General features: G+C 40.7%; 1 protein-coding gene and 1 long non-coding RNA gene across 4 annotated transcripts in view; one reads left to right on the top strand and one right to left on the bottom strand.

Annotated features, from left to right (window-relative positions):
• Positions 1 to 11,062, bottom strand: part of LOC111269743 (uncharacterized) — an 11,970-nt gene extending 908 nt beyond the window's left edge. The window contains exons 1-2 of one of the 3 annotated variants that reach the window (XR_002685906.2): positions 10,575 to 10,945; positions 132 to 619 (exon numbers count right to left, since the gene is read on the bottom strand). This is a non-coding gene — a long non-coding RNA (uncharacterized LOC111269743). Of the gene's footprint in view, positions 1 to 124; positions 620 to 10,574 lie in introns of those variants that run through there. The other 2 variants (XR_002685905.2, XR_002685904.2) reach the window with 2 other exon arrangements.
• LOC111269741 (glutathione S-transferase omega-1) lies at positions 3,066 to 17,203 on the top strand. Its single transcript, XM_022849556.1, has 7 exons — positions 3,066 to 3,376; positions 6,640 to 6,748; positions 13,793 to 13,892; positions 14,126 to 14,233; positions 14,451 to 14,601; positions 15,576 to 15,679; positions 15,977 to 17,203. The coding sequence occupies exons 1-7, from the start codon at positions 3,352 to 3,354 to the stop codon at positions 16,106 to 16,108; spliced, it is 729 nt and encodes a 242-aa protein (XP_022705291.1). The 5' UTR covers positions 3,066 to 3,351; the 3' UTR covers positions 16,109 to 17,203.
• Positions 17,204 to 17,411: the final 208 nt, after the last annotated feature.

Genomic DNA, 17,411 nt, shown 5'->3' with positions numbered 1-17,411 from the left:
ATATATAGTGGACGTTTTTGACATGACAAGCACGTTATTAGGCTTAGGATAATATTACTTGTGCTCCTCAGTACCAAGGTGCCGGTCGCACAATGTTTTTCTGAAGTTAAGTAAGGAACATGTCTACGAACCATCATCATTTTTATTTTATAATGTCGAATACCGACAAATGCTCTTATTCAAGTAGCAGCCGGTCCGATTGATGATATCTGACAAGGTGACTGGAAGTGTCGAAGCTTACATATGATTGGTTAGGTGTAATCCATATGGAAGAGAAAACTTCAGACACGATAATTCACCTCCTGACGATTATCCGTTGTTAGCATACTTTCAGCGGATGTTAATGCCAGAATCGTCTAGCTCACCCAACTCGAACGTTTTGCGTCCAATGTTGTCTAGGAAGAAAGTATAGATTTTACGGAAAGACAAAATAATTTTGCCTACTCTGCACTAGCTTCAGTCTTACTTGCACAGCCTGTGTTTACCCAGATCGATTTAAAGATGACGTCGCAAAGATAACATGCAGTTGACATTTTTTTTCTATGTCATTGCGTTCTGCGCTAACAAATCACCGCCGTTAACAGGCACCTGGCAACACCGCGTGAGACGAAAGCTGCGACTGAAACAAAAAATATACGCAGAGATGGTAAGGTCTTCTTTTAGTCCTATCGTTAATGCTTCTTAATTTGCTGAACTAGTATAGCGTTTTTGTTCTGTGTCCCTGTACCGAATTAAACCCGAACTAAGCGTTGTCCTAAAACGCTCTCAAGTGTTTGCGCGATGACATAAGTTGGACGTTGACTAAGCACCATACAAGCTATACATATAAGCTATTGGTGGCACCCAAAGCCCCCAGGGCTGATCTACGAGGGCACCGATGAAACTAAGCTTGTTTAGCCAGCACTGCAAGCTGAATCGGCTCACAGAATAATCGAGTAAATAGTATCTAAGAATTGATATAAGTATACATGCACGCACCGCATTTTTCTCGCTGAATGCAGGGCCTTCGTGGCTGTATATATCTTCGTGTGGAAATACAGAGGGCACACGGGTGAGGTACTCAGCTGGCAAGCTGTTGAGCATACATTTGTAGGAAAATGTCCAGCGTTTCATGCTAGATTGACCTGAACAGTCCAGGCGACACTGCGTTATGAGGAATCTTATATTCTGGAGGACCGACATGTCTCTTGTTGGCTAATATGTTACGGGCATCGCCGCCGCTGCTACTGCTGCCCTCATCGACGACGAACTCAGAGTTATCATCGCAATTGATGAAGCCGTATCTAGCAATTGAGTTGCTCACTTTCTGTTTTAGAATAGCGGGCTGCTTCCTGTATAGCAACAGCCGAAGCGCAATTAAATCTCTTATGCTACACTGCATAGTCATACCACGGCATAGGATGCAACGGACATGGTAGGCTAGCGGCGTCTAGTGGACCTCCTGATGTATTCAACGTCATTCACTAGCAACAGAATGGCCAAGCTATCCGCGACAGCGAGCGCAAGATGGTTATCTTGCACTCACATCGACGTAGCAGTAGCTGGTGGCTGTGATGCCGACTTTCTACTTGAAGTCTCTTAATCATTACCAATAGCACCCACGATGTCGGCGCCGTTTGCGCCATCTGTAGTCAAAGAAAGACGAAGTGTGGAAGAAGAGCTGAACCGAGCACGCCAAAAAAAAATGTTATTTCGGTTCTTTTTCCTTTATGCGTGCACCAGCAGTTGCACAATCATTAAAGACTTTATGACGACTGTTTAGGATATCTAACGTACATTGACAAACAAGCTTGCAAAATTCACTGAGATGTCAATTGCAACCGTATATTATGTAGCTTTTGTTAGGTACACGCACGTATGGATGTTTCCTACACAATTACGTCAATAGAAAAGACAGGGATGCCTATGAAATATATCTGGTGAATTAGTCGACACTTGGCTATTGGTCATGAATGATTCTGTTTTTTCTTCTTGTAATTAGTAGAACCTTATTTCATTGCTAATATCCAATACTAGATTGGGAAAAAGACTAAGATTGGGGGCAAACGCATGGTAAGGCGATATTAAGATTTCAAATATTCTGAAATAACTTCCATACTGTGGCTAGAAATAAGCGGCTAATAAATAAGTAGGCCAAACAGCGTATATGTTGCGTCATTGAGGAAAAATTGATAGTCTTCATAGGGTTTTTAACCTAGGCATTCTCGATGTGATGACGTTTGTCTTTTAAGTTTGACAAGTGCACTGTATTTTACATATGTTGCAATCCACAGAAAACGAGAAACCCGTGACTACGCCCTTGATCACGTTTCGACACACAAGCTAAACGGTTTTTTACTGTTTTCTTTTTATTGGCTGTTTATCAATAGCGATTGGTTTATTGCTATATACAAACCTGCCGTTATTAGTGTATACCTCTAACTTTATGTACGGTATCTGTAGAAGCTCGTTCATGAAATAAATACTTATGGTCTGCCACTGGCGCGGGAAGATTGGCCTGCTTACGAGGGGCGACCAAGCGTAGTTATTGCTGCTACTGTGAAAACGACGACGCACACAGACTGTGTAAATTAAGAGGTATGTGCATTTCGATATATATATATATGCTTGTGAGTAAACTTTACAGAGGAGTTACATCGAGTCATTCAGAGCGTGGTTAGAGTCTAGCACAAGTAAGCGTAGCGTTCTGTTATTGCTTTCCCCCATGTTAGTCTCATTCTTATTTCAGCCTGTCGCAGCGGGCTCTTGAAAATCATTTTTTGTAAGAGATGCGACAGCGCACGGAGATCAACATCGACCGGTTGCTTCCGGCGAAGCCGCTGTAGCAGTAGCAGTAGCAACTGCGGCCACTGTTGAGGCCAAAGTTGCTCTTTATTCCGCCGCTGCTATTTCTCCCAGTGCCGCTACTGCTAGCAAACGATGACTATGGTCATGTTGCTCATGTTGGTGATGATTATGATGACGATTGCGAGCGAGCCTTTTCTCCGGCGACCGCCAACCGGCCACCCTCGCCCCAGGTCCTGGAAGACGGCGCGCAGGTCGCACGCCTTTGACCAAAAAAATAGAAAGAATCTATCGAGGCGGTTGCCACTCCTCGCAAAGTGCTCGGCCTACAAAGTACGTCATCTTCAGCTGTTATACATACAAGAGATAGACGGCATAGAAACGGACGTGGTTCGAACACAGAGTACAATAAACACAGCATCGGATTGATTGCGTTGCCTATGCGTACGACTCATAATATTGATACAAAATAGGTTAGGTGCTGACGGACCCACTTATAGGTGTAACGTGCCTCAAAACAGAACTTTGCTCACACGGTTAACTTACGCGTCGAACTCCCAAGAAGTCATGTCCGAAAGGGCGCTTTGCAAGGGTGAGTGGAGTGGCAGGCACTTTGATGATTACCAGTGAGCATTTTAAGACCCCGCGAGAATAATCAATGAAACAGAAGTTAGATAACATAAGTTCCTTTGAGCTTTCCCTGTGATCTGAGTACTAACAATCTATTTGAATCTACAGCCCTATCTGCTAACTCTGTAGCTTAGATGCTGCTGATACTTCGGTTAGATCGTGTTGTCAAGAGGGGCTTTCGATATGTGCATTCCATATAGTCAAAAACACACCGGCCCCTTCTAATCTTGCCATGACCTATACCATCAGTGCGAAATATAGGTCCACTTTCTGCGTATGCAGAAGCCAAATCCGGTGTTGATATGAACTATCGCAGTTAAACTTATAGGCTTAAAGCTCGGATGACACTATCATTTAAATTAATGAGGTAATTGGCTTAAGGTTGTTAGGTTCGGACAGGTTTTCTGGGGTATAATGAATCAAGAGGAAGGCATGGCAAAAAATATTAGACTAAAGTCAATAATAAAGAAAGTAGACTTTAAAGTCTGCCTCCCATCCACAATCGATAGCAGCCATTAACAAAAATTACCCAAAAATGTTAGGGATGATTGTGAGTTTTTGACAGTGAAAAATGAGAAAAACAGCCTTCAGCCGTTATACTAAATAGATGACGACAGGCATTAAACATATTGGCTAGTCACAGTCTGGAGTAACGTAAGGTTCGTAGATCTTTTCATCAAAACATTGACGTTCGCCATGCTCGATGTTATGTGCCTATTTCTGCTAAGGAAAGTCTCTGTTACGTTTCACTGAATTCCTTCAAGTTTCAAGATAACTACGCGGCCCACCTCGAGATCGTACTACTCAGGAATATGCAGGGGCATTTCTGAGTATCAGGGGGTATGGGCACAAAGATGACAACAAAAGTAAGCAAACAGACTGCGAACAGCAGCAAGATCTTAACCAGTAACCGGTGGAAGTACTTAACCAACAACAGCTCCATTAGACAGCATGAACTTTGTAACGCTGATCGAAATCGATAATCTTTATATTTCACCGTTAATTGTTGTCATTGTGAAATAGCTAATACAAGCGTCGCTTGACAATGGCGACTCAGGAAATAATTCATTTGGTCTTAGCAAACACAAACAACGGGAACTTTTCAAAAATGCAGTGTTTGCCTATATCTATTAGAGAAATCGCTCAGTAATAAATCCTGTTTCCGTATACAATTGTGTACGGGATGATACCTCACGCGCGCTCGCGTTCTTCATCATATTCTGAGCTATAGAGGAAGATTGGTGAAGAGTCACCCAAAACTCATTATTGGAATGAAAAATCGCATCAGACACCTCCTGAACATGTTTAAGGGTAACTTGAATATGCAGATCATTTTGGGTAGTCAGACGGTGGTGATTCTCTCTAGTAGACCGAAGTAAGATTACGGAACCGCGGGTGACGAAAAATGCTTTTTCTATAAATGGCCTAAAACGGTATCGCAGTGCTTTACGTCAAAGTCAATATCTGAGAGAAAACTTTGCCTGAAAGTGTTTACTTTTATTTTTTAATTAAACAGCTAATCATGCGGTTGCGCTTGCTTTGCCTAATTATTACAGTATTTATTAGAATAATGAATTGGAGTCTGTCTTCGCTATACCTAGAGCTATAAGAGTGCGAAGGGTTGTTGACGCTGAAGTATTGTGTCGTTGCAAAAGAAAAAATTAAACAAATATAGGCAGAAAGGGCAAAAGTAGTCCGGTATTTCAAAGCATATTTATGTCATTACTCAATGGTCGGAATTGAGATGACCTGATATCTAAACGATGAGGCGATCATTTCTAAGTGCGCTTCTCGAATTAACTTAAGGATTTTGCCAAGCACCTTCATTTTCTCTGTGGTCATTTGAGTAACGTATATGTGTTTTCCTTCATCGCCGTTCAAGAGAGGGGAAAATACAAACGGCACTATTCAGTTCTCGACTTCGTAAGCCGTGTTTTTTTTTCATCTGGAATTCCCGTTATTTCCGTTAGAACTTATTACGGACGTATGTTTCCATAGTGCTTTCTATCTACCCGACCTAATGGAATAGAGAAAAAAATAAGGATCTTGGCACTACATCAGTATAGTTTGGGTGTTTAGATAGTGATTCCGGTGCCGTTAGCAGAAAGGAAAATTGCGAATCGCTGAAGATTATCCCTTTAGGCAAAACTAAAATCCACAAGTCTGCCGACAAGTCGCTTTTCTTATTCAATGCTAGGACAGAATCTGTAATGATAGTCAGTCTCGGACCCATGTTTAGATGAGATAAACGAGAGGCTAGGCTTATTATTCAGTATTGTCGCTCTTGGTAATTTTTTTTTTTGATTGTCTATGTACGCAACCCTGGCTTTTTAGCATTGTTCGCTCGTATGGTTTGTTAGAAAATCTTTCGTAGATTATCAATATAAAAAACAGACGAAAATCCTATCCTTTCACTGTTACTGTATTATGCTCTGTTTGTGCTTTACTACGTGCCAATATGAACAATAAGCCTAGGGAGGATTCCAGCATTTCTTCTAGGCCGACTTCAAACTAAGCTGGGAACCTTTTCACAAATATTCGCTTTTTACCTTTCAGAGAGAAAAAATTGCGATCATTTTTCATACATCGCATACAGAAAGCTGTATCGCTTTGCCAGAAACCAAGTAACGGTTTGTTAACGATTTTATGCGAAGCACTTTAGTCGTTGAAGTCGATTTCTGGACTCACAGGTAGAGTTCCCGGCGTTATCGAACGCCTAAGATAGTTTACTTCGGCGATATGTCTGCGAGGTAGCTTTATTTGTTAACATGAGACGCATGAGCATAGAATATCTAATAACCGGGTAAGTGTGTAACAGAGTTGTTCCATAAACGTTGCTGTGTACGCAACGTATCTCCAGGCATCGGCTTCGAGAGGCTAAATGTGGAAAGCGATAACATAATTCTCGCCTGCACTCAGCGCGTCCTCAAAGATAAACTATAATATCGTCGGATATACGTCGATAGATCAATCGAAATCAATCGTCGAAACAATAGATGCTTGCTCTGCTTATAAAATATGCGTATATCATGCAAGTATATTGTAGATCATGATAGAAAACCATTATGTTCGTTTGATTAACTCAGGGTGCCTTACGTGAAACTTGTTGCAGATGTAAAAATAACACAAAACGTCGAAGTTCGCGGTAGCTTAAAAGGCCGATTTGATGGCGCGCTTATAAATCTTTGCAGTTGTCAAATAGCTTAAATAACATCTCTATTGCAGGAGCCACGAAACCCCAAGGCCCATCCGAAGGTACAGTTCGACTGTATAGTATGCGTTTCTGCCCTTGGTCTGCCAGATGCCGACTGGCTTTGCTAGCTAAGAATATAGCGTGAGTAGATTCATTTGTGAATTCGTTAGAAGTCATAGTGAAAAAATGGGTGAAATTTTCACACTAAGGTCACAGGAATCATACACACGGCTACTGAGATAGAAGGAAATAATCCAGTGAGTGTATAAGTCAGTATTTCGAATATCAGGCAACTTGGTATCAACAAAGTACCCGGACAGCTTCTTTTGGCCTACATTCTTTTTAAGCTTCTATGTAGATCTGAAAATATGATTGCTATGGTTAACCATCTCTGCGAATTGCTTGGAACAACAGTCGTTAGCTCAATGCGCAGTCCATTATCAGGAGTCGCGCCATAATAATTTACATTTTAGAGCTGCAACCTCGTCGACGTTTTGATGGAATGAGGGTCGTGTAGTCAAATATTGATCCCGCCTTCGGTGCGATCCAGGACCCGACTCAGTTACTTCGAGTTCCCTTCTCGATCTTAAAGTTTTCAGCTTGCTTCACTTTTCCTATTTCCGTTTTGGCTAATCATACTATTTGAATTTTCTGCTATGGTAAATCTGTACTATGCATACCAAGGCTTAAGCACCTATTCCACGAACATATCTTGCCATCGTTGCTTTTTAAGTGATTTCTTTAGTTTACTTGCCAATTAAACTGCACAAGCTTCGCGTGTGTAATTAAAATTGCAACGAACGATCAGTAAACTAGTCGACGAGGCACAAGGAAGATAAAGCATTGTAGGTTATGGGCCTAGGATGTTTGAACCGCCTCTTTACGAAGTTTTCATTTTCGAATCATAATATCCGTCGATGCCGATACTTTATTTTATCGTAATTTCCTGTATCAGACACATTTGGCATATTAAGCGCTTGAATTGGTTCGTTTCTTGGACAAGAAAAGAAAAACCTTGGTTTTTGTCCATAGAAATCCACCAGTCGAGCATGCCATTTCTCCTATGGTATTTCACCTTTCGTACGGTTTTGCCATTGCGGTCTAGGGAGCACTAGATATGAATGCAATGGCTTCCGTGAATGCACTGTGAACGTCTACAACAAACAATCTTGTTAATATCGAAACTTTACTAAATCGCTTTTTCGTTGAGGAGATCGATCTGGGTGTCGAATGCGACGCTGCTATCGGACCCAGTAACGAGACCAATGACCAGCTAAGATGTCAGCAAAAATCAAAAAACGAGGGTAGAGGGCGTTCATGGGGGCTGAAATGGTTTCAAGAAACGACAGTTCGATTCAGCAGACGATAGCGCGCGAGATAATTGATTGAAGACTGGTAATGTCGCTGAAGGAAGGGAGGTTGATGCAGAGAAGACACCGCAAAGCGCCACAGAAGATATGTGAGACCGGATTTACAAAACGATACGGCTTGTCAGCTTCGTAAAGCGATTTACTCGTAGTTCCGTCTAGCGCCCAATGTGGTATTCGTCTCGAGAGCCTAACGCTGACAACAACATAAAAGAAATTTGCCTACCGAATGTTCAATAGGCCTGCGAATCAGTTTTGCGACGGATTGGCACCTCATTAGATGCCAGTCTGTCGTTGTTGCAATGAAAAATAGCTGCCCCAATAACTTGATGTAAGTAGGGGAACATGGTACAATTTTTCAAAGGAAACCTATTTCCGTCAACTGAACGACGTTTCCTGTCCTAATTGTAGTTAATGAATTACATATTAGTTAGTGATCCAGCAAAAACACGTAACTAACTTTTTTCTCTAAGATGTTCAACTCAAGCGATGTAAAACTTGTTCAGGGAAACATGGAATGACGTCTGTATAGCTTAAAAAAATGTCTCGGCTCGTATCGTAAACTGATCCTAAAGCTTATATTAGGCTACTAAAACACATAAAAAAGTCAGTAGGTTTATGCTCTGGGATGGTCTATAGTCACTGCTGGTCGGTCACTAGAACGCATTGTTTTGACTGCTACGGTATCTACAGTGAATTAATTAGGTAATTAACAATCCGCCACGTAAATTACTGTGTAAGATGTGTGGAATGAGCCTAACGCCGGACCGTATGAACTATTTTCAATATAGTAAGTGGTAGCCGCTTAAGGCTCACTCAAATTGCAGGAATCGAATGGCACATGTGGCAAACTCTATGGGCACGATAGCTGTCTAACAAGTGCATTGCAATCCAAATGTTTGACTTTTTCTTCACCATTTCAATAATAGAGTTCTGACATTCGGTAACTTCTTTTGCTCACAAAAAGTCTTGTATATATGCCATTCATCTGCCATAGACATCGAAAAACTATTATGGACCTATTACCATAAGGACGAAATTGACGCTTGAGGTGGCCGCATGAAATACATACCTGTACGGTAGGGCCATTTCCCGTAAGTAACAATGGATCATAAAACTGTGCTATGAAAACGCGTTCTGGCCGCTTATGAAACCAACCGGATGTCGAAGCTAAAAGTGGTCATATTTCGTTTGTTCGAAAGAAATGCAGTGATTTCTACCTATCAGTTTGAACCGTGAGTGAGAAATGATTCACGTGGTGGTCATCTCGTGCTACTGTTGAACCTCGGCGACAAATCATCGTTTACTGCTGCCGCCGCCGTAGCTCCATATGTTTCTTTTCTGAGCTCTAGGACCTGTTTACACAGCCCAAGAGGTTTTTAAGCATATTCTGCGCTAACACATTGCCAGGCCCTGCTGTCGAGTTAGCCTATCATTTCAAGCATCCGTTACATAGCCAGACATTTAACTACTGTAATACGCGACTTGTATGAATGTGTGTTACTGCAGGGTCGCGAATAACGTTGGACCATCCAGCAGGTACTATCTGTGATACCAGCAAAAAGATGCACCTAATACTTCGGTATCGCCAACAGGCCTTTGTGGTTGGTTGGCACAAAGGAGCCTACACCTTTGCCAGTTTACAGCTTAGCATTTGCTGACAATCGGATGACGATACCCGCTATGCCCTAGAATCTCTAGCTGTCAATTTTCCATTACAAGCCTTTCTCTCTACGAGACCCTGCAACGCCTGCAGTAGGTGGGTTCTATTCGGCACTATAGGGTAAGTAAAGTTTTAAGGTGATGAAGGTGTGAACTCCAAAAAAAGAGTGGATGTCTATTGGGAGGATCCCATAGGTGTAAGATAACCCGCTCGGTAAATGCAACCGCAACGGCTTGAAGGTTTAAAACTGTTCTCATAGCCACGAGTAAGAAACACGCATAGCTCACTCTGTCGACGGAGAAGCAGGCCATACGGGAAGCCTATCCATTCCATTGTTAGCGTTCCCTCCAATGGTTAGCTTAGTGACTAATGCATACGATATGGGTAAACGCTCTGCCAAGAGATTAACATCCACCAAGTCCTTCGAGTTTCCATTAGACGGCTAGCTACCAGCACGAAACGAAGTCTGCCATTGCTCGTATGTAAACCTGGGCCCACCACATATCCCGATGATTAGTAGGAAAACACGTTAAACATTGTCTTTCTGTTGTGTTATGGCAGAGCTGGTGAGAAGGGTATCGGGAATGGACTAGCGACTTCCGTACCGCACATATAATATATCAATGGAAAAATATGAACCGATTAAATCTCTATAAAGTGGTTGCCAGCATCACCCATTAATAACTAGTATCTGTTATATTCTAACCGTTAGTAACGGTCATTACCAAGAGATCAGGATGCATATTCTATGTCTTGTTGGGACTCTGTCAGGGGCAGATACGGCTCGGAGCAGTTTTCGGGTCGAGAAATGCGCACTGGATAATGCTTAATTAATATTAATTTAATATTAATTAATGTCATAATAACTGGGTAATAATATAATAAGTCTATAGGGCTTAACTTTGCAAAAGAAGTAACAGCAATGTCAAACGCTTACCGCATGATCCTTCGATTCTGAATGAAGTATATTCAGTGTTGTCCTGGTAACCAACATAACACTAGAAAGTTTTTCTTTAAGTAAGAAGTTTAAGTGAACAAAATTTAAAACTAATATGTGATCGACGTTGTTAAGCTGCTTGCACCATGGAGCAGCATGCTGTTAGTCCTTTCATTTAAAAAAAATCTCCTAAAACCTGAAAATCAAGAACCTTCTAATATTTGTAGGCGAAACTCGGTACGTTTCTATACGAGAGAATATTTCAGGCTAGCTTACGCTGCTAGATCTACTGTCACTTTAATGGGTCCGCGAGAAAGGCGTCAGCTTCTTCTAAAACATTGAGCTAAGATTATGACATTATTGCGGGAAAGTTCTGCAGCAACCGGCTAAAGCCGTTAAGCTGGCGAGTGCATATCCTGTGATTCTTAGTTGCCCGTTGTTACTCAGTCGCCAGCCAAAATGGCTTGCAATTCGAAGAAGGCACAGAGAAAAACTCCCCCGCAATGCGTCGCCTCTCCTGCTGAGGCATATTACAAAGGTAATTGAGGATCAATGGCGATGACAATGCCCTCGACTTGATGCGATAGCGACCAGTCAGAATCCTAAAATACCTTATGTCCCGGCCTATGTAATGCATTTTACATTGGCGTGTTGTGTATTAAAGGAGAGCTGGTCCCTGCGCGTTCTCGCTTGGCGCTATGAGACAGCACCAGTTTTCTGCATTCCGTGACGGGATACACCTTTCTAGATACAGCTGCTGCATGTAAACTTCCTGTCTGCCTATGCCTAAAGGGACGTGTTGTGATCTAATGACTGTAACAGGTTGCCCATTCTCACAGCCATTACTCGAGCAGTCTGACAGTCCAACAAGCGTCCTCGAGCGTTTTTTAGACTTGCGTTATATTTTAATAGTATATAAAATAGTAACCCCATCCGACGGGTTATTTCTTCAGATTTTCTTTGTGAAGTCCAGACCAAATACGAGAGCGTTTTTCTGTTACATCCGTCCTTCTGATCACTATGGTGGCGATGATGGTCATGTTAAACGCCAGGTGCTCAAACACCTTTGCAAAAACCACGCGACAGTGCCACTTATCCGTAAATTGTCATGGGGCCAATAAACTAAACCTTAGAATGCGTTTATTAATCAGCGTAGATATTTTTATGTGGCTTTGCCTTGCTTGGACAACCCGTAGCCAGAACTGCCTCACAAATCGCGTATTCTGTGTCCCTTAGGACATTGCCAGGCCGGAATTATTGGTAATACTCGACTTGCGATTTGCCAGTAGTCTAACAATTTATACTTTATAAAAAAGTGAGCGCATTTATTTGATGCTAAACGACTAACGAAATGGTTTTATGCGCCATCGTGGCAGCAATATATGGAACCGGGAAACAATACTTTTTTTTTTTTTTTTTTTTTATAAAGAGAGACATATAACAGGCACGTAATGTTCTCATAACTTGCAACCGAATTCCTCTCTGGATCCTAATTCAATCTAAAAGCTTGTAAGATAAATCATTATGCCTCAATAAAGACACTGTGTAATCCCCGGAAACGAATCCAAAATGAATATTACTAAATGAATGACGGCTGTGATAATTAAGATCAAACAGCACCGAGACGTCGTGCAGCTGAACGTTTACTATTTTTTTACTTAAGTATAGCCGATGAATGGATACAAGACTTTCCGAGAGATTTCTTGTTATTTCGGTTATACTCAGAGGGAGATATTTGATCGAAGCATTTATAGGTCTTCAGTTGTGGGAAACGCTTTTTGTATCACTCGCGTCATCTTTTTAAATCTAACCGAGACGAATTTGATGGTCATATCATCACGAATACACTGGTGCTTTAAAAGTTCCTGTTACCTTTTATATACTTTATAACTAGTTCTTGTTTTTTTTCTAACTGTATGTATATGACCTTACTTACACTTTGTCTGTTCAGTATCTGACACCCTTCCAGACAATCAATAACAAACGCTATCATCAAATATCCATTATAAAATCTCTGCCTCGTCAAACCCCAATTAACGAAGATAAAGTACATCCAGCTTTAGTGCAAGGTACGGGAAACATAAATAGATTTAGACACTAATATTTTTCCCCATTTAAAAGAAAAATTCGTTTCGACCGTATCGCAAACCTGCTACGGACAAATAAATGTCGAAAATTTTGGTTAAGCTGTCTCGATAGTTAGCTGATGGAATTGACCGCAATCAATTTCACCTTGTCTGCCTAAGATTAGCTTAGCTTCAATCCTGAAAATTTGACTTTTGCAGAATTATTAAACGAATGACTCTTTTTTTTTTTACCGATTTTTCTCTTATTTACAGCTTGAATATTTAATTTAATTGGCAATCGAAAATGCATAATTTTACCGATACTTACCACTTACAAGGTAAATAGGCTCACAGAAATACGGCCTCACATAGCAGGGTGCAATATTTTTTCAAGTATATAAAGCCTGTGTATAGTTGTGAAAGCGTCTATATCGAAGATGCTGGGATGAGTGAAGAGCCTTCATATATCTGGATTAAATCGGTCGGTTGGTCAAAGGCGGAGACGACTGGCGAACACGCTCCATCATTGTTGTATGTTGATTAACTGACGAATCCTCCATGTACGGAAGTGTAAACAAAGTCTATTGAAGTGCGTGTTGGAATACTGGCTGAAGCTGTTCATGCTAATAAGTAACGTCTTGATGCGGAATTGGTGAAGAGGAAAGGTGCGAATTTACTGGATGCATTTACTGAAGTTAAAAAGTGCCGGCTAAACGCCCTTAGCACCGACTAAACAACCCCACAGTTGAGATTCGGTGTTTGCAAGCGGGGTAACACATTAGCCTCTAAAAAAACCCTCGCCAGAAGCCTATTACCTTAAACTTATGTTGAAAACATTACATTAAGCGTTCTAACTACGTAATTACGTATTCTAACGTAACTGAACTTTGGAGCCCGATATCGCTGAGCAGAAGACCGTGTTCAGTTACAATATCTATGAAATGATGATCTTTCCTCTACCGAGCAAGGAGTAAATAAATTAAGCATTCGAAGTTTACCCACACATGTCATTGGAACAATTTTCAACGAGAACATTGGTCTGCATTGTTCGGAATTCAACTTCGTTCGATGAGAAATTAAGGTAGGTTTATTTTTCGCCATTAGTTTCTATGAATGTGTCGTATCTGACAAGATTTTCATTGATGTGTCCAGGCACGAGATTGTAAATATCAACCTGCGCCGTCAACCTGAGTGGTTCATGGAACTCAACCCTGCTGGATCTGTTCCGGTCCTTGAGATGCCAGATGGAACCGTACGTAAACAATGATCTCAAGTGAAATTTGTCAACAAAGCATCAGGCCGTATGTCGCTGCTATTATGTGAAGACTGTCATTGACTAAACTACTATACGTAAACACATAAATTAACTATTGTTAATACAGTCCTTCAGGGTTGCAAGTCCGTTTCTTTTCCGCTTATGAGAAGTTATTATGTTGTTCTATTAATTAAGGTAAACTAAACCGTTCTCTTTCATTTCATTGCTAGATTATAATAGGCTCAATGCCAATCATCGAGCACGTTGAAACGTTGGACGGAGAGAGTTTGTTCGCGAATAAGGAAGAAGAGCTCTTATTCATCGAGAAAGCTAAAGGTGTGAGTACCTTATTTGTGATCGATTCCAATATAGCTACTATGTTTCGTTGCTAATTCGTACGAGATTTTACAATTTCGAAACGAAAAAGAAGTGGCACAAAAAAATGCATAGATAGGTGCAGTGACAACCTAACCGTATTAGGCTGTTACAGTAGGTTTAAGTGTACGAAACGACTGTATGGGACAATGATTTTACTCGCTCTGTTTTTTGTCGCAGCTATTTAAAACAACGTGCGATCTTATAGAGGGAAAATGTGGAAGTGATCTCTCCCCGAATATGTCGGCAGAGTACCACAAAAACATGAATGAAATTGAGGCTCATCTCAAGAAAAAAGGAACCAAATACCTATTCCGCAATGACAAACCGAGTGAGTATATATTTCGATTATTAAACAGTGAAATTTCGAAATATTCACACGAAAGATTAAGCAGCACATCTCGAAAAATAACATTATAGAGAGAGAGGGAGAGAGTACTCAAGGTATGTAATATTTGATATATGAATTATTATTTAACCAGTGATAGTGAAATCAAAAGGAAATCAACAACTTTATGATTTTTCTCCATAAAAAACATGGTCTCCTCTAAACCGTGTAGTGGCTCTCGAGGAGATTTGCGGAACACAAGAAACGTATAAATATTGACTTCAAATATTCCTGCTACATTATTTCTCATATGTGTTTTAGGACAAATCTTAATTTGCTTGCAGGTACGCGCGAAAAGCACTATTACTTGCCTTTTTTTCCGCTTTCTAGTTTTCAACGACGTTGTTTTTGTTTCGATAGTAAAATTATACCTCAGAGGAATTTCATGTTAGTTTCAGAGCGTCTGTCCCTTAGCTCAAGTCCCCGTAGTTATTTAATAAGCTTCGTTCTGCCATATGTAATTTAGCCTTTGTCGAAAGTAGCGACATTGGAGTCTTCCGTGCATTTGTAGTTCCGCTCTGCCACATACGTCACATCAACTTTATAATAATTTAGTGCATAAGCGCCAATATCTATTTCCTAAGAGTGTTCACATTATATATATTTGTCAGTACAATTCTGCTCATTTTAGGAAAAAAAAATTTCCATATGTGTATGTAAACACTACAAAATGTTACGTGCAATTTTATTATGAAGAGAATTCTGGTCATAACAGACGAGCGTATTAGTTGAATACAGTGTATAGGTGTGTATCAGCTTTGCGTCATCTAAAGCTCGCCAGAGAAACAAAGGAAGTGACGGCGAGAACGTGCCACTGATTCGCCAACTTCAAATGCGGCCATACAACATAATTTGTCACATGTATAGGACATCTATATCTGTCCAAGTTGAACTTAACTTACATGATAAAATTCAAGGCGTTGCGGATTACTGCGTTTACCCTCTGCTCAACGAAGCCCAGTCGCTGTGCGACGTGTTGCCTTCTCTCATTAGGCCCATTGATATGGGCACCCATCCCAAGGTAAGATATTATGCTTGCTTGGCTTCAAGACGCTTTCGTCGTCTCACAGTTACATGTTATGCTACGGCAGTTATGCCCCCTCTGCAGATAAACAGTACTGCTGTTTACGAATACGAACCTTGTTTACGAATAAAACCTTGGTTTTAAAGTTTTTTTAAAGTACGGTTGTGTACGTTATATTTCTATTCATTATTTTTATCTTACCGTGAAATAACTTACAGCGTATTATTAAAATAGGATATTGTTTCGTTTTTGTGTTTCTGATTTTGTTTGCTTCTTTGTTTTCATGATCACTAGCTTTCGGAATGGATTGACGCGATCTGCGCAACCGAATGGGGCAACAGTTATGTTGACTACTTCGACCTCGTTGCCTTCAATAAGAGTCTCATCATGGACAAGGAATATAACTACAACGAAGGTCTGATGTAGACAAAAAGAAACGCACAATCGGCGAACGTTGCAATTCTATTTAATTTACATTAGGCTTTTATAACAATAGTCGTATCGATCGTCAGTCGGCGACGCGTGTAATGACTGGCGCTCAATGAGAGCCCGAAGCTTGTCCAGGACTTCCCGTATACTCGCGCCTAACAACAAAAGACAAAAGAGAAGGCGTGTGACCGGCCTACCCGTATTCTTATTTAGTTAGATAATTACTTGTGTGTTTGTAGTCCGGCTCATGATCGGGCAGGATTAAGTCCATGAGAGATGTGGTCCGTTCAAAAATGAGATAGATTTCAACTATAATCGGTGCATTTTACTAAGAATGTAAAAAAATCTTTTATTGACCCAGAATATGCGATGGCTTGATACGACTGAACAGACAGATCAAATATGTGTGTCTGCTTTATTTCAACTAAAATTCATTCAACAGCTTTCGACACGAGGAAGCGATGTAAACTAGCTTTTCTGTTTTAGTCGTAATAAAACATGATAAACACATCGACATCTGAATCATGCCCAGGATTACTAAGGATATTGTTGAAACATAAAATATTTCATCCTACATCATTAACAACTACTAATCAATGAACAATGTATTGGAAATAAATCTGTGTCATGCTTACATTCGTATTCTTAGAATGTTAGTTCGATCGGTTAGCGAATGGTGATCAATTTGGCGAGTTCCATTTAAGTTTGGGTTGATGTTGGGACAGCTAGTCAAGGGTCAGCTATATTTGACAATATCTGCAATGAAAATCATCATTAAGGTCATGTTATACAGGCCAACAGTCCTCATCCATTTCATGCTTGTTCGCACGTCAAAAGAAATCTACCGATGTACCGCGGAATGATGTATGGAAAAAGTCTTCGCACATAAAGCCAACGAGCTTCGATTTTTACCTCAAAGCCCTGATCTATGCCAGTTTTCCGTTAACATTCTGCTGAACTATGACGACCATAACTGTGAAAGATTGATAGATCATTTGACTAGATTCACTGCGTACGACCATCAATTTAAATATGACTGAATATTTGGAGAGTCTTTTTAAGCCTATTTAATAAACGCTTTTACTAGTGAAATGTTATTTTCAGTATCAGACAGTCTTCATAGGTACCATGCCGACGCGGGGCAAGCGCATTGCTTTTGCCGCATATGTGAATCGGTAATGCCTCTAGGCAACCAGCTCGTTGTGTGAATTCTTGCGCTCTCGGCCTTGACGTAAGAAGATCTATATTTCCACTCCACAAAAAACTTGCAAAAGAGTTTTACATATGTTCTTCTAGCTTG

Source organism: Varroa jacobsoni, unplaced genomic scaffold, assembly GCF_002532875.2.
Source record: "Varroa jacobsoni isolate VJ856 unplaced genomic scaffold, vjacob_1.0 scaffold_1410, whole genome shotgun sequence".
NCBI classification, from domain to species: Eukaryota; Metazoa; Arthropoda; class Arachnida; order Mesostigmata; family Varroidae; genus Varroa; species Varroa jacobsoni.
The sequence above is the reverse complement of the archived record's forward strand: the minus strand, read 5'-3'. Positions and strand labels throughout refer to the sequence as shown.